This window comes from Epinephelus fuscoguttatus, linkage group LG15 (genome assembly GCF_011397635.1).
Source record: "Epinephelus fuscoguttatus linkage group LG15, E.fuscoguttatus.final_Chr_v1".
NCBI lineage: Eukaryota > Metazoa > Chordata > Actinopteri > Perciformes > Serranidae > Epinephelus > Epinephelus fuscoguttatus.
Genome location: NC_064766.1, coordinates 24326104 through 24350599, shown reverse-complemented (window position 1 = coordinate 24350599; position 24496 = coordinate 24326104). Strand labels below are relative to the sequence as shown.

At 39.4% G+C, this 24496-nt stretch overlaps 1 protein-coding gene across 2 annotated transcripts in view; it reads left to right on the top strand.

The window, feature by feature from the left end:
* The window catches only part of LOC125901730 (cAMP-specific 3',5'-cyclic phosphodiesterase 4B-like), a 97249-nt gene that overhangs the window by 12420 nt on the left and 60333 nt on the right, over positions 1-24496 (top strand). For both annotated transcript variants that reach the window (XM_049597598.1, XM_049597599.1), the window contains exon 3: positions 19800-19939. In XM_049597598.1, coding sequence (XP_049453555.1) covers positions 19898-19939 — 42 coding nt within the window. In that variant the 5' untranslated portion in view covers positions 19800-19897. The remainder of the gene's footprint in view (positions 1-19799; positions 19940-24496) is intronic.

Here is a 24496-nt window from a genome sequence, read left to right as displayed (position 1 = left end):
AGAAAAACATTGAATTTAACAGTGCATAGACAGATTTGTTTACTTTCTCTGCAAGGTACCAAATATTCGTAATACTTTACTGCAGGGTAGCCACCTAATGGTAAAACATAGTATTGATTTTTGAATGAATGATTTTTTATTTCAGTTACATACATCTGGAGAAACAAAGATTATTTCACACAGGTTCTCTCACAATTGATAACTGAACAAGAAATAGGCTGAAGCCCCAGCCTTATTTTAGTCTATCCTATATCAACCAAAGGATAACCCAGAAAATCAACTATACCAAAGAAAGGAAACGAATAGATTAATAATTAAATACATTATACTCAAACTTAGAAAACACAATTCCAAATTTTGATCATCTTAGTAAAGGTTTCTGACTCCTGCTGTAAATGGTTTGCTTCTCTGTCTTAGAGAGCAGCACAGCCCTAAAAGTTCATGATGAATTTAGCATTTATTCACCTAATCAATAAGAAATGAAAAAGGATATTTTCTGTGACTGATGCTGAATATGACCAATGTAGTGCACTGCGGTTAGCAATATAAGACAGGAGGCTATTAACACACAAGAATTATAACAGAGAGATGTAGTTAATCTTCATTTAAGGCAGAAAATATCCCAAAACGGGACTCTATAAGTCTTTATATGTTCGCTACATTAAACCCATTAGGACAGTTTGTAACACAACAGAGTTGAAATTAGTCTGCTTTTCTAGTTTCTGTACTGTCAGATTTTAAAGAGTGACTTTCTTTCAACCAGGGATGATATTTGCAGTGAGAAACATATGGTGTGACAGCAGAGCCATCCCAAAACTGCCTTGTGGCCCAGTGGCAACAGGCCCACAGAGCCTGGCCTCTCCGGTCTCTTTCTCTCTCTTTATGTGCATACAGTAGGGCAGTGGGTTCCTTGCATGTGGCCTCCACGCTGACGTCATCTTTCAGCTGCCACAAATTGGTGTGTTGTTTCTCTGCCTCCTCAACAAACTCCTCTCAGCCTTCACCCGTCTCAAAAGTTCCTTTCTGCTGGAATCTGCTTCACTGCGCTGAATGCAAATACAACACAGGGAAGTTTCCACTGTGAATTATTAGCTTGGATTTTTCAGTGATGAGTCATTTTAGTTGACAAGTGTTGATTGGCATTTTGTTTTTCAGTCACAGAGCTAATTTGGCTTTGGGCTGAGTGTTAAAAACAAAGTAAACTGTGGAATGATGAGTGAGAGGTGTCTGCTTAAATTACATGGCAAGAAATTATGTTGACGTTGAGTTAAATGAAAATTGAAAGTTTTGTTTGACAGTAATACTTTATTTTAACATTAAAGATTAATCTATTATCAAAATAACTGCGGATGAATTTACTGTCACTTAGCTAATGAATCGTCTAAACTTTTAAGCTCTACTTCAATGGAAAGGCCTTATGTGAACTCATATTTTTATGCCTCCGTGCCAACGATAGCCTCGGCCAGAAGCAATCTGTTTTTGGCTTGTCTGTCCATTCATCCCATTATTGTGATTGCAATATCTCAAGAACACCTTGAGAGAATTTCTTCAAATGTGGCACAAACTTTCACTTGCACAAAACAATGAACTGGTGAACTGGTTACATTTTAGTTGTCAAAGTCAAGGTCTCTGTGACCTCGTCTGTCTCATCCTTGTGAACTGTATCTCAAGACCACTTTGAGGGAATTTCTTCAGATTTGACACAAACGTTTACTTGGACTCAACAATGAACTGATTAGATTTTGGTTGTCAACAGTCAAAGTCACTGTGACCTTGCATCCATCCCACTGTCAGGGAATCCAGTATCTCAAGAACACATTGAGGGAATTTCTTCAAATTTGCGGCCAAGGTCTACTTGGACGCAACAATGAACTGCTTAGATTTTGGTTGTCATAGGTCAAAGGTCAAGATTACTGTGACCTCATCTGTCCTATTCTTTTGAACTCTATCTTGAGAGCACCTTAAGGGATTTGGCACAAACGTTCACTTGGACTCAACAATGAAATGATTAGAGTATAGTTTTTTGGCCATCACTTAAGAATTCTTATCCTAAATCTGACTTAATTTCACTCAAATGTCAAAAGGTCAAATGTCAGCTTCTCTGTGACATCACATTCTTCTGGCTATTATTCAACACCATAACCAAGGAACAGAAGGGGAGACATTTGGTCAGATACTGAATAGATGACACTAATCTTAGGTGCCCACTTTGAGATTATGCTGAGTGACTGCAGATATCTCAAGAATGCCTTGAGGGAATTTACTCACATTTGGCACAAACGTGCACTTTGAGTCAAGGATGAACTGAATAGAATTTGGTGGTCAGAAGTCACTGTGACCTTGCGTTTGTCTCATTCTTGTGAACACGATATCTCAGGAACACCTTTGGGGAAATTCTATCAATTTGGCACAAACGTTCACCTGGACTCAATGATGACCTTATTAGACTTTGGTCGTCAAAGGTCACTGTGACCTTACAAATTTTGTTTTTGGCCATAACTTAAGAATTTATACACTAAATCTGACAAAAATGTTACACAAATGACTATTTGGATAAAATAATGAAGTGGTGACATTTTACATCTAAAAGGTCAAAGGTCAGCTTCACTGTGACATCACACTTTTCTGGCCCTTATTCAACACCATGACCAAGGAACAAAAGGGAAGAGATTTGGTCAAATACTGACTTGGTGACACTAATCTTGGGTGTCCACCTTGAAACTGTGCTGATTGTATAAATCTGAAGATCTGTGCGAAACATCCATGTTTTCACAGACATGGATGTAAACTGTAACTGCAACGTAACCAGTTTGTGGAGGCACACAACCACAATGGTGATTCTGGTTTATTTTTGTAATCCATAACTCTGTCTGTCCCTCTCTGGGGAAAGGCGATTCATAGTTGTAAATGTAATAATTTTAATACGGCAGAACACATTTATTATTCTAAGGTTATTATTGCCAGTCTGACACCCGCATGAACTGCATCAGTTGCTTTGTAAGCAGGACATGCCCACACAAACAGTGTGGGAGGGAGGGATAAGATTAGAAAAGTGCCTTAAAACTTATTGCAGCCTAAATATTGATTGGTATCATATTGTGCGCTGTATGAATTATATTAAGATGGATGCGTCTCAGAGAGTGCTCGCCCATATAGGACTTAGAGACTTCAGCCAACAACAAATGGCACCGAGTGAATACAGTAGAGTGTTTTTTGTTATTGTACATAGGAGTCTGTGACTGTCACACACTCATATAGTAAAGTAGCAGCCAAGCAGCTGGGCTTATGTTTGTTTTTATGTCATATCAATTGTGCATGGAGATATTCCAGAAATAAGAAAAAATGCAGTGTGGATAAGAAGTCTTTTCATATCCTTGGGTCAAGTATTTTTCATTTAAATCAAATTTAGTTGGTTTTCCACAGCTGCGATTTTTAATATATTTTAGGCCATAGTCACAAAATGAAGCCGGAGAGATGCAATATGGTTGCAGGTGTGATGATTATTATTATTATTATTATTATTATTATGAGCAATAACAAATGAGTGTGTATGCTCCTGGCCATTCATCAAACATTTATTTTCTGTTGTCTGCAGCTGCTACATCTATAGAATAACTTTTTCATAAAGTGTATTACAAAACCAGTGAAACAAAAGGATGCACACCACAGCACATAGTACATGGAGTGAGTAATGACAACAATATAAACACAGACTGTATAGAATAATGGACGTAGCCACCGTGACGTCACCTATTGGTTCGTGAATTCCCTTTTAAAGCCTCTAGTTTGGCATTTTTCTTTTATCTTGGATTTTGGAGCCAGAGGTGACCATATTTGGACAAGAGGGTGGCTCTAACCCTCACGCTAGCTACTAGCTTGATTAGTAGGGTGCATTTACAGCTCTGCTTAACCGTAACAAAGCAAGAGGCGGAGATGGGGACACGAGTCATTGTGACTTGGACTTGAGTCGACTCGTCGCTGTTTTGATGACTTGTGACTTCACTTGACAAAAAAATAAAAGACTTGAGACTTGACTCGGACTTGGAAGTTAAAGACTCGGGACTTGACTTGAGACACAATGACTTGAATGACTTGAGTGTTATTCACATCATGTTTTCAGTTAGAATATAAAATTAATAAATTAATTTAAAAAATAATGTTGATTACCCAGTAGGAGCGCAGGCTGAGAATGGCGTTGTCATGATTGGATCACTACCCTGTCAATCAGTCATGCCCTCTTTACGTACTTTACATGTTTATTGGAGAAACGGGCCCTCTTATATCAGATAGGCATCAACATGTCAGCGGGAGGGGTACCGAGAGTCATCGTATGCGGCTTTCGGAATTACCATTATGACGGCAAAAGACGAAAAGCACAGTGCAAGACATGCAGCATGAACATCTCGGACAGCCAGGCGACAACTTCAAACTTTGTTCGTCATTTGAAGAGCCATTCTGCCCAGTAAGTGCTTGTCAATTAGCTAATATTATCTGGTTAGTCTGTAGTTAGCTAACGTTAGCTTGATACGATACGGGGGTGGGGTGGGGTGGGGGGTGGTTCGGTTTGGTGGAACTTGTTTTTAATTTACTTGCTAACATTAACCCCAGAAAACGTGAGCAAACATTCCGACCGGTTCATCACAAGACCAGCTGTACGTTTTATGAACGAGCAACACAGGGTTAAATGAGCTAAATGGGTGATTTTGGCCGCTGCCTTGGTTAGTGTGTGTGTGTGTGTGTGTGTGTGTGTGTGTGTGTGTGTGTGTGTGTGTGTGTGTGTGTGTGTGTGTGCGCACGCATGGGGGTCGTCCCTGCAAAGTAAACATTGCAGCGATGAAGTCAGTGTTTACTGACAGTTACTTATATCTTGTCTTTTCACTTTATTAAGATCAGATTCTGCAGGTAAAATTACAATAATAAGGTGACTTGACTTGACTTGACTTGACTTGCCCAAGAAAAAATGGCTTGGGACTTACTTGAGACTTGAAGGTTAAGACTTGAGACTTACTTAAGACTTGCACATGTGTGACTTGGTCCCACCTCTGGCAAGAGGTGAGGACTCGAGTCACATGACTTATGTTTTGCAATGTTTTTGTATCGTTTTACTTGTGCAAGTTTGAACGCTAGAATGTTTTGTGTTGACTTGTTTCATATGCGCAGGAAATTGCTGAATCAGTGAGAGAACTTCTGCCGATACATTCTCAGCATCAAATGTCCCCGGAGGATCTCAAAGCTGATTGACTATCGCTGCACAGATTTGTTGCTTAAGTTAACATTTTTCAACTCTCGGGAATAAACGTATGACGCAAAATCGTGCTACTTGCTTCATTCATTCATTAGCTTTAGAGACCAAAACAATTTTTTGTACTAGCCTGTACACCTGTTTATTTCTGCTGTTAAGTTCTAACAGGGGGGTCTACGGGGATTACCTCACTTTTGGAGCCAGCCTCAAGTGGCCATTCGAGGAACTGCAGTTTTTGGCACCTCTGCATTGCCTTCATTTTTGAACAACATGTACTGTTTTTCCATACCACCTGTGCTTGTATACTTGTATACTTGTAAGTACCTTGTGACTGTAATCAAAAGAAAACCTTGAATTTGAAGACTTGTGCCTCAGGCAGCCCAAGCTGTAACCTGAGGGCCAAATAAGACAAGGCCTGCATTATTCTCCTTTTTCTTCAAGGGACTGTAAACAGTGATTTTCTCAACCTTTAGCTTAATGTCTAGAAGATTAGAAATGACAAACAATAAGATGTTTAAATGCTTTCAAAATGTAACATGATGCTATCAGTAAAATGATCCCAGTGTAGATGCAATATGATAAAATACTGAAGTCTTGTCTCTGAACTAAATATAAGTGTGACGGTGGTTTTGGCCTCAGTGAACTGAATTTCAGTCCTTTCAGCGAGCTGTGTTTCAGTTCTTTCAATGAGAATCACAGCAAGTTTTTCAAGGTCAGAAGGAGAAACCGTTACATTTGAGATGTATGTATAATAAAACAAGATCGCACAGTCCTTTTTATTTGGTCACAAATGTTAAGCTCAGTGTCAGAACCTAAACCCAAGGCTTTTTCTTATGAGAGGATTTGACAAAGTACATTTTTGTACACGGAACATCTGTGATTGAAAAGCCATTTTTAAATTGGAATAGATGAGTAATGCCATCAGTGGTGCTATCAGTGGACATCAGTGTTGAAGTTGCAGATCCCGAGGTGTGAATAAAGCAGGTGTGGTGGTGTTTGATTGAATGAATGTGGGTAGGTCCAACTGAAAAACCGGACCTGCTGCAGTTGTGTCAACAGCTGTCGTGTCTTGTGACTGCTGCTGCCTACTGCTCCATTTACCACTCGCAATTTGATAAGTGAGTTTTTGAGAGCTTGCATAGAATACTGATTAGTTTTCCACTGACAGCATCAAACCTGGGTGAGTAAAGTCAGTTTGCTGTATGAACTGCATGTGCTTTCATTTTTGTTCTTAAGTTTCCTTCATTTAACCGTAAATCTGAATTCTCTGGTTGTTAATGAGTCACCACAGGGAAGTTAATTCATCATGGTTGTGGCACACAGACGGCTTCGAAAGCTCTCGTTGTTGGACTAAAGAGTGAGGGAACGTAATAATAACGCAGTTCCACGCATTAATTCTTGAGCCTCCTTTGTTTTGGCGCCACAAAAGCTACCTTTGTGTGGGTGTCCAGCAGTTTTAAATGTACAACTGTGACTGACTCGCCCTCCACAGCGCTCTGTTGTGCACAGATGCTGTGTGACATAGATTGACTGGTGAGATGGACAAATGTTCTCACTGTTGCCAGTAGTTAAGCCTGTCTGACTTCTATTATATAATATGGAATAAAAGTGCAAACTTTAGTTGTCGTAGTGTTGTGTATTTACAGCACATGCTGTCAAAGCATCAGGGTTTTGTTTGTTGAAAGTAGATGAGTGCCATGTCACAGATATCCTAAATATCCATTTTACAATGCATTTTGTATACCTGCTTAAGGGCCCAGTCGTGGGCGACTAGTCGACTAATGACCTTAAATGACGACTATTGGTCGACTAGGAAAATTCTCAGTCGGGGGCAGCCCTTCCAGGGATCAACTAATTCTTGGCCTGGCCGATTATCGGCAGCAATATTCAGAATTTTACGATTATCAGTGTTTGCTGGAGTTTGCCAACAGGTATTACTTAAGTCATAATAGAAATTGTCATCCAATATGCACACTGGTGTCGCTTTGTGTCATTCTGTGTCCCCTCTTTAAGGGCCTGTTTATCATTTATCATTTCACGCAACCGGCATTTTTCTCAACGGAAACAGAGATTTTCAATTACAGCTTCCAAAGTGAAAGTTTCTAAAAATATCAGTTTCTATGGAGACATGTAAACAGGATAGACAGAGATTTTGGAAAACGATGATGTTGCAACCCAGTTCGCGCATGCCCATTAGGCGCCCGATAACCACAACAACAATGGCAGATATGTGCTGGGTTGTTTACGTTTTGTTAACACTTTTGGGACAACTTACGAGCTTACAAATGAACTCAGCACTGCTGCATCAACATCACTGCTACACAATGACGTCTGCTGTGCCCAATATTAGTAAGTGCATAGCAGCTAACTATGCTACATAAGGTTAAAATGTAGTTTATCATTGTTTTTGTCACTAGCGCCAAGAGGAAAACGAATCACTGTGCATGCGCAGAACGTTCTTCTGTGGTGTTTGGCTTATGGTGTATCGCCACCTACTGGCCTGGCATGCTAATTGCAGCAAAAAGCTGCCGTTTCTGCGTTTTCGTGGAAACAGGGATATCGTTTTCACAACTGATCGTGAAAACCCGGAATTCTTTTATACGGGATAAATAAAAATCTGTTTTCAGTTGTATCGGTATCCACGCAAACAAGCCCTAAATCGGAAGGGTTTTTGCAGGTCCGTGAACGCAGCACCAGCAGAGCTCTTCAAGAGTGTGTTTTTGATTGATCTGATCAGCTCGACTTATTAATCCTGTTAATCAAACTCAGATTGATGGATGAGAGGAGCAGCTGCTGCAGAGGTGAGTGAAGGCAGATTTTTGGAACCAGCACAAGTTTCACTTTCACTGCACCTGATGTTCTGCTGCGCCATCTGTGCCCAGCCTACGCTCTGCACTCAGAGAGTGTGTTGCAGTGAATGACCAAACAGTGTATATATTCCAGCAGCAGTCCTAATGAACCATCCAGCTCCAAAAATAGAAAATCAACATGTTGCACCAGATACTGAATTGGTGTTGGGCTGCTACAGATAAATGAATGTGTGGGAAACTCTGCAGACGTGTGTAATGCAAACCTGCTGATGTGCATTTAACCTCCATTGAGCTGTTTATATGAGTCAGCTGCCACTCTGGATTCTCTACCAACAGTGAGTGACAAATGGTCTGCAGCGTAGTTCATACACTTCACTGATTAACCAGAGAGCTGTAGAGTAACACTGGGCTGCACGATCAAAGAAAGTTTTTATATCACGTCAAAACATCAGTCCATACTCCCCCATTCCCTCACTCTCTTTATCTCTCCGTCTGGATGGATGCACTAATGAAAAGGTCTAAATATGCAGTCGGCCTATGGGAGCATTACACATACCAACACCAGAGAGGGCAGATTGCAATATGTGCAAAGAATGTGTCAGCATGGGAAGGGAACTGTTGAAGAGTTTTCTTTTGCAGCACGTAATTAAAGGTGCTTAAAGGCATTTAAGCAAGTTTTATGTCAGGAGTTTGTGTTTGAAATTTTGACACTAAGTTTTATTTTTTACTGCACATGTGTATCACTCCACAAATATTAGCTGCTACTCTGCTTGATTAATAATAAACAGTATCATCCCTAAAAAAACATGATGTTCAACTCCTAATCTGAACTGGTCACTTGTCTATCACATACACAAGCCCATTCACACTTGATTTCACACATGCAGATGGTTTAGTTCACTTCATATTCACATCCTTTGACTATGGGAAGAAACCATAGCACCAGTGGGAGCCCACACAGAACCACTAAACCTAGTAGCCACTTAGCTATTTCAATTACTGATCAGTGTGATGATTTGTTCTTTTTTTATTAGTAATGAATTATTTGGTCCATTAAATATTAGGAAAAAAAAATGGAATAACACCTACGAAATTTTCCCAGAGGCCAAGTTGGTGTCTTTAAATACATTGTTTTGTCCTCTCAACAGAGAAAAGCTCAGAATGTATAGTTTACATTGCTATGAAATGTAAAATACTCACATTTAGGGCCGTATAGAATATCACTTTTACATTCAAATAACAATCAACTCAATTTAGATTCAGTGATTCATCGGATACTGTTAACTGTAATGAATATAGACTGAGTCACAGTGTTTGTTTACAGTAACTTCTGTGTTGAAAACTCCACATCATGTACATACACCGATCAGCCAAAACATTAAAACCACTGACAGGTGAAGTGAATAACGTTGATCATATTGTTCCAGTGCATTGTTCTGCTGGGAAACCTTTGGTTCTGGCATTCATGTGTCACCACCTGACATGTTCCACCCACTCAAACACCGTTGCGGACCATGTACCCCCCCTCATGGCAACAGTACTCCCCAATGGCAGTGCCATTCCTGAGAGATGTTTGCAGTGTGGCATGGTGCATTATCCTGCTGGGGGGGCACTGCCACTGGGGAGTACTGTTGCCATGAGGGGGGTACTTGGTCTGCAACAGTGTTTGAGTGGGTGGAACATGTCAGGTGGTGACACATGAATGCCAGAACCAAAGGTTTCCCAGCAGAACAATGCACTGGAACAATATGATCAACGTTATTCACTTCACCTGTCAGTGGTTTTAATGTTCTGGCTGATCGGTGTAAAATGAAATGGCGTTGAGCAAACGACTCGATTAGTTGGCTTTTAGCCACGTAAAAAATGGCCCACCTAACGTCACAGTGATTCAGTCTTTAACTTGGATAATCCATAAAAGCATAAAATAGAGCAGAATTGTAACAGTATTTTGACCACAGTGAAAACATAAATTGAAGCAGAATATTTCACAAGTTAAAAACATCTTAATTTTGGAAATGATTACAGCATTCAAATGTTGATCAAGAATTCTAATGTCAGTGTTATGAATGAAGCTTTGGGCTATTCGGTACAGCCTGAATCATATTTCAGAAGCTGGAACCTGCAAATCTTTGGCCTTTATGCTTGATGAATGACTTAAACAATAAATCAATTGTTACCAATTAATATTCTGTCAGACCGCTAATGGATCGTTTCAGCAGCACCCCCAACCCCACCATGCAACACTTTGTGTCTGGTGTTCTTTGTTAAGATGATGTAATTAATCTGCTGCAGAGTCTTTTCTCTCCAGTGTGCCCAGAGATAACATTCTGTACTCATACATACTTTACTCATTCTTTAATAGCGTTGAAGCAAAGTCGGTCCATGGCTTTTGCTTTGTCCTTGAGTTATAAATTAAGCGTGATGATATGAGCCCAGCACAATGATCCCTGGTGTTCTCTTCACAATCCAAGCCAAATCCTTACAATCAGCATCTCGAGTGCTGCCTCATGACCATGCATTCTGCTGCCCGCTTCACATCAACAATCAATTATTTGTAGAGGTACAGGCAGCCACCATGGGAATGACCTGTTGCTGGGGTTACAGAGCGGAGAGGTTACTTGAAGCTTGTTTCTCTCCAAAGTGGAGCAGTGTGTTTTTAATCCAGCGTCTTTTGTCCAGTGGTCCTCTTTGATTTGAGTAGTCTCTTGGGTTTTAGGCTTAAATGCTCTTCAGAGGCTCAGTCCTTAGTTGGATGTATTCACAGAGCCCTGACAAGTTCACTGAAGCGCTGATAACAAGGGGAAAGACTTGGAGACTGACACTGTAACAAACATTTAATTTAATTTATTTTAATGGGCTTACTTCTTAAATGCAGGGGCATGTTCCTTGTAGATAACAAGTGTCAAAAGTGATCACTGATGTGTCCTTTCAAAGTGCTCAATCTTCAGCCCAGTTGCCAAAAAATTGTTGGCACTGTATGTTTCTGACAACCACAGAGATATATTTGCACATCATCATGTAGCAGATATATTGAAACTGTATGTTTCAACAACATTATGGTTGAAATGTGGTTGGGTTAAGGCACAAACACCACTGTGGTTGGGAAATTATCATGTTTAGGCAGCGATGTCTTGATAGTCTTGATAGAAAACAACAAGTTTTTTGTAGCACTAGCTCCGCTTGAAACACAGTGATGAGTTATTAGAAATGATTGGAGCCCGAAAACCAGCCGGAAAATCAGCAATGACTTGTTATAACACAACTGAGTGATTGATTGGTTAACTGACAAAAAGTATTTGACAACCTATAGTTGATTAATCTTTCCCAGCTCCTCCAGTCTGCATGTTGAAGTATCCTTGGGCAAGATACTGAACCCCACATTGCTCCCAATGGCTGCTCCATTGTTGTGTGAGTGTGTGTAAGTGGTTACTGAGCTAGCAGGTGGCACCTTGTATGGTAGCCTCAGCCACCAGTGTGACTGTGTTTATGAATGGGCAAATGTGACATGTAGTGTTAAAGTGCTTCGAGTGGTTGGAAGACTAGAAAAGCGCTATACAAGTGCAGACCATTTGTATACCTTGAAAAGTATTGTATCTGATGTCTCCATCTGCTGGTGGGCAATCACAATACGAGTATGTATGCACAATATGATGTTCTTCTGTTTCTTCTAGAGTTCTGTTGGATATTGGCAAAAAATCCAATATCGTGCATCCCTAAAACACACATGTACACATATTAATTGAAATCTAAACTGGCAGCGTAGCTAACTCATTGGGCTAACATGCAAAAGAGACATTCAAGGGTTAATACAGTGCCATGGTGTTGCAACTCATAATGTAATAACAGCTCATAATGTAATAATGACTCATAATGTAATAAAATCATGAGCACATAACGTAATAATGGCTTTGCACATAATGTAATAACCTATTACATTATGAGCCTTACTGGCGCTGCTCATAATGTAATAACAGTTCATAATGTAATAATGGCTCATATTGTGAGAAAACTGCTGCATCATCATCATTTTTACATCTTAAAGTTGCAAATGAAGCAAACGGCATGGGTTTCAGCACAGAGTAAACTAAATGAGTGAAACCAAGAATCATTTAATTGTAATTGCATTCTCACATTTTATTATGTAAGATGTATAAAGTTGGGCCACTAGGTGGCACCCGTGTTAGGTATTTTGGGCCTTTGAGAATGCCATGCTCACTTCCACTGTCTGATTGTTCCAGGTAAGTAGCTGGTGGAAAGTTTAAATATTATGACGGAGGAAGACTGCTGCATAAGTATTAGTAGGTTATAGTGGAGTGGCTGGACGCAATAGTGGCCCTGCGTCCAATATCAGGCAACTCTTCAGCCAGAATGCCAAGTGGATTACAGCCTGGATCGTGACTAAACATATATCCTTTGGATGGGTCCATATTAAAGACATTCATTGAAGAAGTAAAGTTTTCTTTAAAAAAAAACAAAAAAAAACCCAACTCATTAAGCAACTGACAAACGGAGCCCCCTGGACTTGATTTTTGTTGGCAACAATGATTTATGGTCATGTATTATTTATGCATATTGTTTCGTTAAATTTATTTGGACTTATGTTTTTACTTGGGTGTCCTGACAGGCTGAGTTTACATTTTAAGAACTTTTGAGCTGGTCCATTGTTATTACATGGTTCTAAAACGCTCTTCTCATTCTTGCACAAGTTCCAAAATAAAGTAAATTGAATGAATATGTTACACTGCTATCATGTATTTAATGTAAGTAGTAGGAAAACAATGCTTATTAAAAGTCTTTATTAAATTGGCACTAAGACCAGCAATAAAATAACAGCAACATTTTGACTGGAAGGTCTTCACTAGGTTGTATGGAAGGAGAGAGTGTTCACTTACTTATTTGAAAAGACCAATCTTAAATGTGTTTTTGTTGTGGACGTTATTGTGTCCTGCATTTATTGTCGCAATAGTAAACAAAGGAAATGCTCTTTTAAACTACATGAACTACAGTCCCCCTCCTTTTTCCCTAATCCACCCTCTTCTCCAGCTGGCTTTTGAGTTGGTTACTGCCGCACCATCTATAAACAAATCATAGTCAAACACAAACACAGACCTCTGCCCTTAAGTGCACTCTCGTCGTCAGTGTGTGCAGTTTTGACCTAAAAATGACAATAATGCAGCACTTTTCTCACAATATTATTATTATGATTATAATTATTATTGTTACATTATGAGCCATTATTACATTATGAGTTGTTATTACATTATGAGCGGCGCCAGTAAGGCTCATAATGTAATAATTTAATGTTATTACATTATTACATGATGCACAAAGCTGTTGTTACGTTATACACTCATGATTTTATTACATTATGAGCCGATTATTACATTATGAACTTTTATTACATTTATGTTATTACATTATGAGCCATTATTACATTATGAGTTGCTACACATGGTCAAACATATCCCCCAGTATTATTTGATATTCATCATGGAGCTGCAACTCTGCCTACAAGGTTCCATTGATTGTGAAGTTGATATCCTTAGTGTTGATGATTTGGACATCCAAATACTCATTGGTAGGGATTGCAATTAATGATTATTTTCATCGTCAGTTAGCCTAGCAAGTGATGGATTAGATGTTTGATCTATAAAATGTCAGAATGTTGTGAAAAATGTCTGTTTCCCAAAGGCCAAGATGACTTCCTCAAATGTCTGTCATACAGAAGTAAAGACACTCGAAAATTTTCACATTTAAGAAGCTGGAATCAGAATTTCAACATTTTCTTTAAAAAATGACCCAGACTGATTCATTGATTATCAAATTAGTCGGTGATTGATTTAATAGTTGAGAACTAATTGATTATTCCGTGCTGTTTATGTCCTAGATTAGTTTTTATCCAACCTTAAAACCATCCAGGCTTTGGAACAGTGTTGCCTTGAATTGATCTTTTTCGTGCACTAGTCCAAGTCTTTGGAGTCTTGACACAGTCTTTGAAAACAAACTTTTGAAGCTCAGAAACAAACAATTAAATGGGATTTGCCGCCTGAATTTCATAATAAGTGGTCTCTCAGAGGTTGACGACTCCCCTAACTGCTCATTACAGAATATAACATAGCTGCACAGTTGCGAGGGCTGAGTGCTTCTTACTGTCTCCTATGGGACACGTTGACTTCTCTGTGCCTGTACTCTGATGATTTGAGCTAATAGCCTCTAAGCTTTAAAACCAGTGTAGGATCACACCGATCATTGCTGGACTTAGATGACATGATCTGATATAACCTTTTACCATCTGTCTTCTCTGCTTGTTTGGTGAAGTAGCTCTGAGCTCAGGGGTCCATTCATCCAATGATAATTTGTAACCGCTTGACCTTTAACAGAACGACACAGAACAAAAGGGTTGGCGTAGTGATATTAATGAGTTGGAACGATGGAAGAATTTTCAGATGGCATGAAAAGTATTTTCCTGTAAAATCACTGAAATGGTGCTGTTTGAGAAAATTATAGTTTAAGCACCTACTTGACAGAAGTGGAGCGTTGGTTTTGCGAGGCCAAGTGCTTTTCCTTTTTATCAAGTTTATTCTGAACATTTTTAGCCACACTAACAGAGTGGCTATAGGGGTGGCTATGCTGATCAGTCCATCACTTTGGTCAAGACTGAAATATGGACAACAGGATGGATTGTGGGAAAGTTAGGGGTGGGAATCAGAGTATCCATGATACGATATTATCATGATACTTACATCATGATACAACATTTTAAATATGTTGCAATATGCTGAGTACTGCGATAAAATATAAAAATAAAAAAAAAATATATATATAAAAAATATAAATTATGCCCTCGCAGGAAAACTTTGTCAACTATGGAAGCGTATTGCTGCCACACCAGAAAAAAATAATGGATCGGTATTACATTATAACGTGAAAAGTTTATTGTTCTAACGAAGTTTTTCACATTATAACAACATATTTTCAAGTTAAAACATAACTAAAAACATGAAAAGTTTCACGTTTTCATGTTCTTACAATATAAGTTATCACGTTATAAGTTTCATGTTAAAACGTAATAATTTATATTGTTAGGACATTAAAAGTTCTACATTATAGTGCAATATTTGGTCTCGGGAGGAGGTGCACCCATATACTGATGATGATTTGACACTTGGCTTTTTGCAATGAACAGGCATCAATATGACCCAAAACACAGATAACATGAAACTATATTGTTATAACGTGAAACTTGTCACGTTCTTACAATATAAGCTATCACGTTTTAACATGAAAGTATATTGTTATAACGTGAAAAACTTCTTGTGAGAACAATTAACATTTCACATTATAACATAATACTGATTCCGTAGTTAACATCTGTTTTATCTAAAGATATCTTTTAAAGTTTTCAATCTGTTCATCTCACTCAAGTCAAAATTTCAATTTGTCCAAAAAAAATTTCAGGGTTGCACAGTTAATAGAAATATTATTTAAATTGCACATGGTCAAATGCACAAGAGCTGACATTTTTTGATAAAGGTAAAATGATTAAATGAATAATAAATAATAATAATAAATGCAAAAAGATAAGAAAAACTAAAATTAGGAGGGAGAAAAGTGGCTATATCGATATTGGTATCAGTTATCTTGCATCCCTAAGGACTGGTACTCATAATTGGTCAGTCTACTAGTTTTGTATTTTAAAAAAAAAAAAAAGGTACCAGCACATCTTAAAGGAGCAGAAAAATGTTGGTGTCAGACTACGCATTTCAATGCTACTCATATTATATATATATATATATATAATATGAATAGCAATGAAATGCGTATCCTCCACAAGATAAGTGTTTTAAATAATTTACTTATTCTGCATTAAAATTTTCTACCTACAGGCCTTTTTCTGCTTATGCTCACAACAACCACCACAGAGTAACTCATCTTGACACCTCTGTATCATAAAGTATGAAGAATTTAAATGGTGTTCTTGTGAAACCTATGATGCACACATCCATGCACACTCATACATTATTGAGAACTTTTCTGTCATGCTGAGATTTGAACCAGCGGCTGACTCCTACAAACGCTCAGAACTCTAATCTCTGTGATCTGCTGTCATTGCCTTCACATGTCACGATTTTTACAATAACTGAGGGCGGCAGGAAGCAGCACATATAGATGTTGTTTGCCACAAACACGATTGGATTGTTTGTGCTCTTTCTTTTCACCTGGAAATCAACATCAGCCTCCCTTACCAGCAGTCCGACACTGACTGTAACACAAGGGCACAGTGTCTGTTAAATAAGTGGTGATGTCAGGGGAATGCAGAGGGGTGATCAATTGTGACATGGAATATATCGATCCATTTCTGTCACAGAGATTAGTCACGCATGTCTGCCTTTTGGTGGTTTTCCACCAGCTGTGGTCTTTCTATTATTGATGAATGTACAGTCGGTGCATTCAAAACAGGCTGACGGACTGGACAAACAGACCCTCGGGCACACACACTGTGCACTTTGTCACATAGCTGTCTGTTTTCACAGAGTCAATCTCACAGACTGTGTTTTATTCAGTAATAATGCCAGGGTTAAAGGAGCACTGTTTTTGTTTTTACATGTTATTGGCACTAATACAAATCACACATACTTAACGTCACTGTTTTTTTTTTGTTTTGTTTTGTTTTTTTTGTACCAACCGAACTGTCTTTGGCACAGAGTACCGAAAGCTGGCATCAAATATCTGGTTTGATTTTTTTTTTTTTTTTTTTTTTTAATGTACCTACACAGTTCTTTAGTCAACATTTTTGACAACATTAAAGAGGCCTGACTTTTATTGTTTAAATGGAAAGAACATTCTGATTCTAAAATTCACGCTCCGCTCATAGAAAACTCAGCTGCATATCATCAAGCAATCAGGCGCTTTCTCACAGCCAGCCTCCCCTTTTTGAAGAGCTGTCATGGCGCCATGTGCGCACCCTGCAGCAAGACATTTTCTCATTATTGCAACTTCAGACAGGCAAAATAAAAATCATCTGTTCATTAACCAACATTGTTGTTTTTAAGTATTTTGGATTTAGGAGAGAACAGTTCATATGCAGAGAGTGTGTGAGACTTGTGTTGCACTGCAAAGCAACATGACTAACCTGTTAAACCAGCAGAAAAACAATGGATGCGTCAGCTCAGACGTCCATAACAGCGACACTGTACAGCGCATTACAGCACTGTGACCGCTATAAAAAGTGAAGAAAACAAAATACAGCAGTAGATGCGTATCCATCCAACATTCAAAGACAGACTGAAGTGCAATCTCATTCAATTTTGCCAAAGATATGTGTTCAATAAAAACCGTTTTTATGTGCTTGTGTTTGACATATTTATTTTTAGCTAGCCTATATTTTGGGTATGTTTTTTTTAATGTTTTGCTGCTAGGAGATGAACTGATTTCAGGTGAAAAGGAACCTTATTTTAAGTCTTAGTTTGATGCAGAAATTTGAACATTGAAGTGAAAGCTGTGTTTTGTTTTGTTTTTTAATCAAATGTGAAAGTGCAATAAAAAATATTTTGTCCATATAATCATGGTCTCAATATTGGTCAGAATAATTGTGATTATCATTTTGGCCATAATCGTGCAGGCCTAATAACATTATATTCCCCTCGGGGATTAATAAAGTATGTATAATATTAATGAGTGAGTGAGTGACATGAGACAGAAATGCATTTTTAAAAAAGAAATAAAGGCAGAGGTGACAACAGAAACAGAACGTCTAAGTTGTCTCTTATCCCTGTGTCTAACCAATAAAATCAACATTTCCATATCATTTCAACCAGGACTGTCAAGATAAGAGAATTTCACTACATGATTATCGTGGCCAAACAGTTCACGATAACAATATTATCGGGAAATCTATATAAAATCATCATTTTTAAAAAAAAACAAAAAACAAAATGCTATCAGTTATATCCGTTTCTAACTTTGGTCATTGTGCGATTTGTCTCTTCCTGAGCGTCTGTAACCATAGCCGCACAAAAACGTACAAAAAAACCACTCTGTGCCTCCTCAAACACTTTCCATAATTTAAAATCCTATCATGACCAATCAGGGATCTGCACCATAGTAGACTACGTAATCAGCCAATCAGGGACTGCATTGAAGTTGATGGCAGAAAACGCAGGACCCAGCTTGCAGGACAGTAATGTCGGCTCCCAAAGCAACAAGCACCAACTCTTAACTTGAGAAGAGTGAACACAATAAGTGGAGTCGCTGCAGAAATGGAGTCAATAACAACAATTAAACAAGAACATGAGTATGCACTGCTGGATGTGGCAAAGCTTGATTTATCAGCTGGCTCCATTGGCGATGAAGATGTTCCCTGGTGTTTTGTTGCGCTGACTGACTGAAGGAGTTTGTTTGTCAAGGCGAGTACTCCCGCACACTGAAAGTGTTTGGGGCAGCACAGAGTCCAGACTGGTACAGAGAGCAAAACAGAATGTCGAGCTCACATCATCAGGATGGTCTTACCACTCTACCTAGGGCATATGTTTCATGTAAAAGCAAATAAGTCCTCATAAATAAAAGAAATGTAAAAATTGTCTCTTTTAGAAATAAAGTGCAAACAGAGCTTTGAGCAGCCACTTTTCACTCTATTTTAAAAAATATGCTTACCAATAGAGAGAAACAGCCCTGTGACTGCTGTGCCAATAGTTTGAATCTCAGCTTGAGGAGTTAGTGCCATTATCGTGTACAAGTTCCAATTGGTGAGCCTGGAGCAGGTGCTTGGTGTTAATGATGTTCAAAGCAAGAAATATGACTCACAGCTGTCAGTTGATCAAAACATTGTTAAGGTGTGCACGACGTTTCACTTTGATTAGAGCAGTGGTTTCCAACTGCTCCAGCCACAGGGTCCAGATTCCTCCTTAGTCATTAGTTCAAGTTCCACAGAGTTGAATAAATTCAGCGCCATACTCCTGTTTGTCCATGTGGTCGAGCTAGTTTGCTGTCTCTGTAGTAGCTTTCTTGTTATTCACTCACTCTACAGCAGGAAACGGCACTTCAGAATAAAAGCTCTGTGCCGAAAATTCACTGTACTTCAAAATAAAGTGTGTTTTTTACAAACTTGACATTCTCGAGTCACTTGTGGTCCATTCAGGATGGACCCACGGCCCACTTTTGGATCGTGACCCACAAGTTGGGAACCACTGGATTAGAGCAGAGAAAACACATTTAGCCAGACAGTAGCAGGTCTTCATGCTGTCATCTCTTTAACATCTCTCTCTAGCTGTTTTTCTCTCTAGCGAACTGTCTACACACAGTTAATCAGTCTGATTGGCTCAATTCAGTGAAGTTATTGTCGTGCTAACTGCATTAGCTGTGCCTGCGGTCTGTGGTCGCTACTGTCAGGAAGAATGCTCCGTGAAGATTTTTATTTATTCTCATTAATTTATCAGAAATTGCTCACAGGTCTGGAGCGTGGTTTGTCATTTGGTGACGCACAATGTTCTTGTACAAACTTGTAACTGCTGACTTTGGTGGTCCACCACAGTTCACTGAATGTCTGCTTTTTTTGTCAAAGTTGTGTGATGCAGTGTGTAATGCAGCGGAGCATAAACCGGACGCAGCACTGCATCACCACACCAGAACAATAACGCTAGTCTGACAACAACAGCAGACATGGTGTCCACTGTGAGGGAGGCTGAATAACTTTTAGAACTGGTTACTTTATCACTGCCCTCCCCTTCCTCTCTGCCTCCCATGTGCAGGCGTACTGCTGAGGCTGCCCAGAGCAGGAGCAGCAGGAAAGAGCTGCGTTTTTCCGAGAAAGGATCAAGAGACGGAGTCTGGCTAAACATCCCTCAGGATGAAGAAAAGCAGGAGTGCACAGGGGGTTACACCAGGCGATGTAAGTATCGATTTTTCCAGCCATCCATCTGGGCTACATGAATCCATCCATGCTTTCATTACACAGCCACTCGTGATCTCTCTGTATCTGAAATTCAGCATCTTGCCTCTAAAGTTTACAGCCTAATTCTGCAGTTTGCACAGTTGCTGTAAATTGCCTTGCTTGCCTTCCCTCTGTTTCCTCCATGAACAAGGATACAGTGAGCTCTAGTGGGGATACACAAAGGCAGCAAGGTGCAGTACGTCTGTGCGGTGGTCGGTGACTCATAAACACATGACTGTACTGTACACAACAGACCGCTATCCAGCAGGACACGCTGCAGAGAGCGAGATTGGTGTGTGTGTTGAAACGGAGACGTAAGGGGGAGTGAAGGACAGTGTGTCGTGTGTGTGTGTATGTGTGTGTGTGTGTACGCGAGAGAGAGACAAAGAGTTGAGGAGTGATGCAGAGTTTAGTCAGAGGCAGAGCGGGAAGAGGAGGAAAGGTGTAAAAAGACACTTCACACCAGGAGACATTTAGGGCATTAGGCTGAGTGGAAGCATGGATAAGAGGAGGAAGGACAGAGATCTGACAGAGAGGCCCATCTGTTTCTCCTCCACGCCACCGGTGTTTATGACTGGGCAGGCAGGCCTGATCATTTACGTGACATTGTCCAACAGGAGCTCAGATGCCAAGCTACATCGTGGACGATGAAAGTTTTTCTGCTGTGACGCCTCCCATCACCCCACAACCCCCCTAAAATTTACTGAACATTTATTATAATGCAAAAACACAGTCGAACCCTAATGGTGTTTATTTCTTGCTTAGAGGAAATACACAATTTAATCCCGTGTAATGACCATTAATGTCAGGAATGATTAGTGGTGATTTTGACTTTCATACCAGCAGTGATTTAGGTAATGGCAGACACATTTTTCAAAAGGCCGGCGTCTCATTTTAGAGTGAAATCCTTTTAGTTAATACCACCTACAATGTTTATTAAACTCTACTGGCAGGAATGTTTGTGTAGACTTCCTGAAAACATTCCTGTAATAGATGGGGCTGGGTATCGATAGTCAATACTGTTAGGGTATTGATGGAAATAACCCAGTACCAAGTAGTATCAAACCTCTTCCAGTCAGACATTACCGGACCTTTCCTATTCGAACCTTTTTGTACCAGCGGTCTGATCCAAGACCGTTCCGACTCCCAGCCGTATCTGTAAACTTTCGGTTGCTGCACAAGCTAATGCAGCAGCAGCTTACATCCAACACATAGCCATTAAACTGTCCCAGCTCACACTGACACCAAAATGTCTCGACTCTGCTGCTAAACCTCTTAACCCTTTGAAACCTGAAGCGACATCACTATTCTTGTGCTGCTTTTGAACACATATCACAAGTATTTAAACCTTTGAACACTGAGCTAATTGGTGTGATTTCTTTCAGAAACATGACAAAAAAAGCAATGAGCAACTTGGTAAGAAATGTCCCACAAATTGAAAAAAAAAAAATTAAATTAATAGAAAATTATTAAAAAAAAAAAAAAAAGCTTATTTATGATTATTATTATAACAAATTTAAAATTATGGTACAGAACTATTATAATTTTTAAGCACCTTTCCCAGTTTTTGTTTTTGTTTTGTTTTTGTTTTTGTTTTTTACAAATTTTTTAGTTTTTAATTTTCTCTTTTTACTTTTTTTTTTTTTTTTCAATTTTTGGCGGTAACTGCTTTTGTTGTTCGTTGCCCTCTTCCCATGTATTTAAAAAAATCAAGCCAGTTTGCTCAGGTTTCAGAGGGTTAATAATGTTTCAGAATAGATTTTAAGATTTTACTAATTACTTTTAAGGCTCTTCATAGTCTCTGCCCCAGCTATATCTCCGACGTCTTAACACATACACACTGGGACGTAATTTTGAGGTCCTCAGGCAGCGGAGGTCTTTTGTCTGTTCCAGAGGCCCAGTTGAAAACTAAAGGGGACAGAGCATTTGCTGTCAGGGCCCTGGGACTCTGGAACAATCTGCCCGAGGAAATCAGGTCGGCCGAGTCAGTAAGCTCTTTTATTGGGGAGCCTTCCTTGATTTTACCCGAGTTTTAAATTCATTTAAAGTGTCTTTTATTTCCTCAGTTTCTATATACCAAAATGTTTTTATCAGGTTTTTTTTTTTCAAAGTTGTCGTTTTCATGTCTGTTTTATTTATTGACATGTAGAGCACTTTGTAACTCTGTTTTGAAAAGTGATTTATAAATTAAGATTATTATTATTATTTATTAAAATAACCACAAAGTTAGCCGTGTGACGCTAACAATTGCCTGCCACAGTGTGTGTGTGTGGCTGGGTTAACTCCTCCATCTGTCCCCAGTGGGGAGCTCAAACTCCTGCAGCAGCTACAACCCATACAGTCTGTGGTGTATTTGAAGGAGTTGGCACTTCATCGTGCCAAGATGCTGACAAAACATTGCTGACAAAAAGTATGGGGTGCCCAGTAAACACCTGGCACCTGGTAAAGAGCGTTCCTCATTCCCACATTCAAGGCTGAGTCCCTACCGCAGCAGCACAGTAGTGTTTCTCAATGAGTTCCCACTCGGCTCATAGACTTTAAATTGTGATGACGTCAGAGATTTTTCAATCGTTTTACAGACATAAAACCACCATGGCTTAAAAATTTACAATAGGAAAAGTCATATTTGACCTTGTTTACGGTTTTAGGTGTCCTGTTGACAGTTTTACAAGCGTCTCTTTTATAATGGTGGTACATGGGCAAAATGCCTCCTGGGCTGCAGGGGATATTTTTGGCCACTGGGAAAAATTTGTTGCCTTGCTACGGGGCCTGTTCTGTCTGACATTAAGCTTTTTAATGAAATAAATCACATCAATGCAAACTATGTAAAATATAAAATCAACACATAATCACATGGCTGAGAGGATTTTAAGTTTAATAATCATCGGCTAGTTTTAGCTGGAGGAGCACTTTAAGCCAAAAACAAGACAACTGCTTGTTAGTCCATTGCACAGTGCCCGTGAAATCAGAGCTGCCACACGGTCAGAAACACGGCTTCTGATTGGTCGACAGACTTAACCCAGGTATCACAAACGGCTAACGACAACAACTGTTCTCAACTTAGCACAACTGATGAATAATCAAATGTCAGATTTATCTTAAGGATCGTTTTTTACAAAGTCAAGTTACGAAACTTTGAAAAGAGATACTGTTGCCTAACAGTTAGTGCTAGCAAGTGTTAATGTCGAACCCTGACCATTTTCAACAAGGAGAGTTAGTAGAACGCAGCTGTAGTAAGGAAATAACCATGTCATACCATGGTAGATTTTGTCAAGATGGTATTGAGACATTTATTCATCACAATATTGCAAAATTTTATTACATCCCTAACTCGTTCCTGTAGTATTTCCCAAACCTAAAGATATATGTCAGGCACTGTAATGTCAACAGGGAAAAATACACCAGACTTTTTGTTGGGGGTAGAAGGATGAAGCCCTGAAACTATTTCCGTCATTGCCCTTGGTGTTTGCACCGCTCACTCCTGAGGCTGTCTCATTTGTACCATCTTCTTCAAAAAGGCTTTTTGGAAATAACCCAGAGAGCGCTGGAGCTGTTTAGACTCTGCGGCCAAGAGGAGCCTTTCATCTTCATCGAGAAAACACCCACTCCACCTCTGTTTGACACCGGAGATACACTACCTCCGTTTCAGACTCATTGTTTTACCTTTCATCTCGGTTCCTGTGCTTTTATGACCAAGTTCCGCCACATATGACAAATCGACAAATAGATTTCTAAATTTAATGTTTTTATATTCTAAAATTATCAGCATCCTTATCCCACTGCTGGCTTACACACAGCCGTACACTCAGAATGAATCAGCAGTATTTCCCAAAGTGGACCACAGACATGGGATCAATGCAGAACTAGAATTACATGTCCTGATGTCAGAGATGAAATCGATATCCAATTGACGCTAATTTACAGTGGAACAGAAACGGCACTGAGACGTATTGACCAGGGACGATTTAGGCCTCTGATTATAACGTCTGTTTGACGAGAGTTGTTGTGTAAGTGGAAACAGTTCCAGATCAGAGTCGCCGGAACAGAGTCATGTTTTGCCAGATTTTATTTTCACTCTTTTTCCTTTCGACAGGAAGAATCTATCTTAAACAGACAGGAACAATAAATCAGACAAATTGCATTTCCTAGAAGGAGCAGAGGAGTCAGCAGAGCTGTATTTACCACCAATCAGGAGCCAGACTCACTTCTCGGTCTGCTCTGTCTTCCCCTCTCTCATTCAGAAACTCTCTATCCCTGCTCCCTAGTTAGCAGTTTATTCTCTCATTCATGTTTCTTCTCTGCTTCCCAGTCGTCGTGTCCCTGCCATTACTGTTTGTCACTTTCACCGGAAAGAGGTGGTGGGATGACTCCCTCTTTCTTTCTGTCGTTTTCTCTCCCTGTACTTCTCAGATGACGGTCAGCCCTCATCATGTGGCACCACTCTGTCTCACATCACTCACTCATTAATTAGAATTTTAGCGTTTTTCCTTTTGACCTTCATCCCTCGCAGGACTC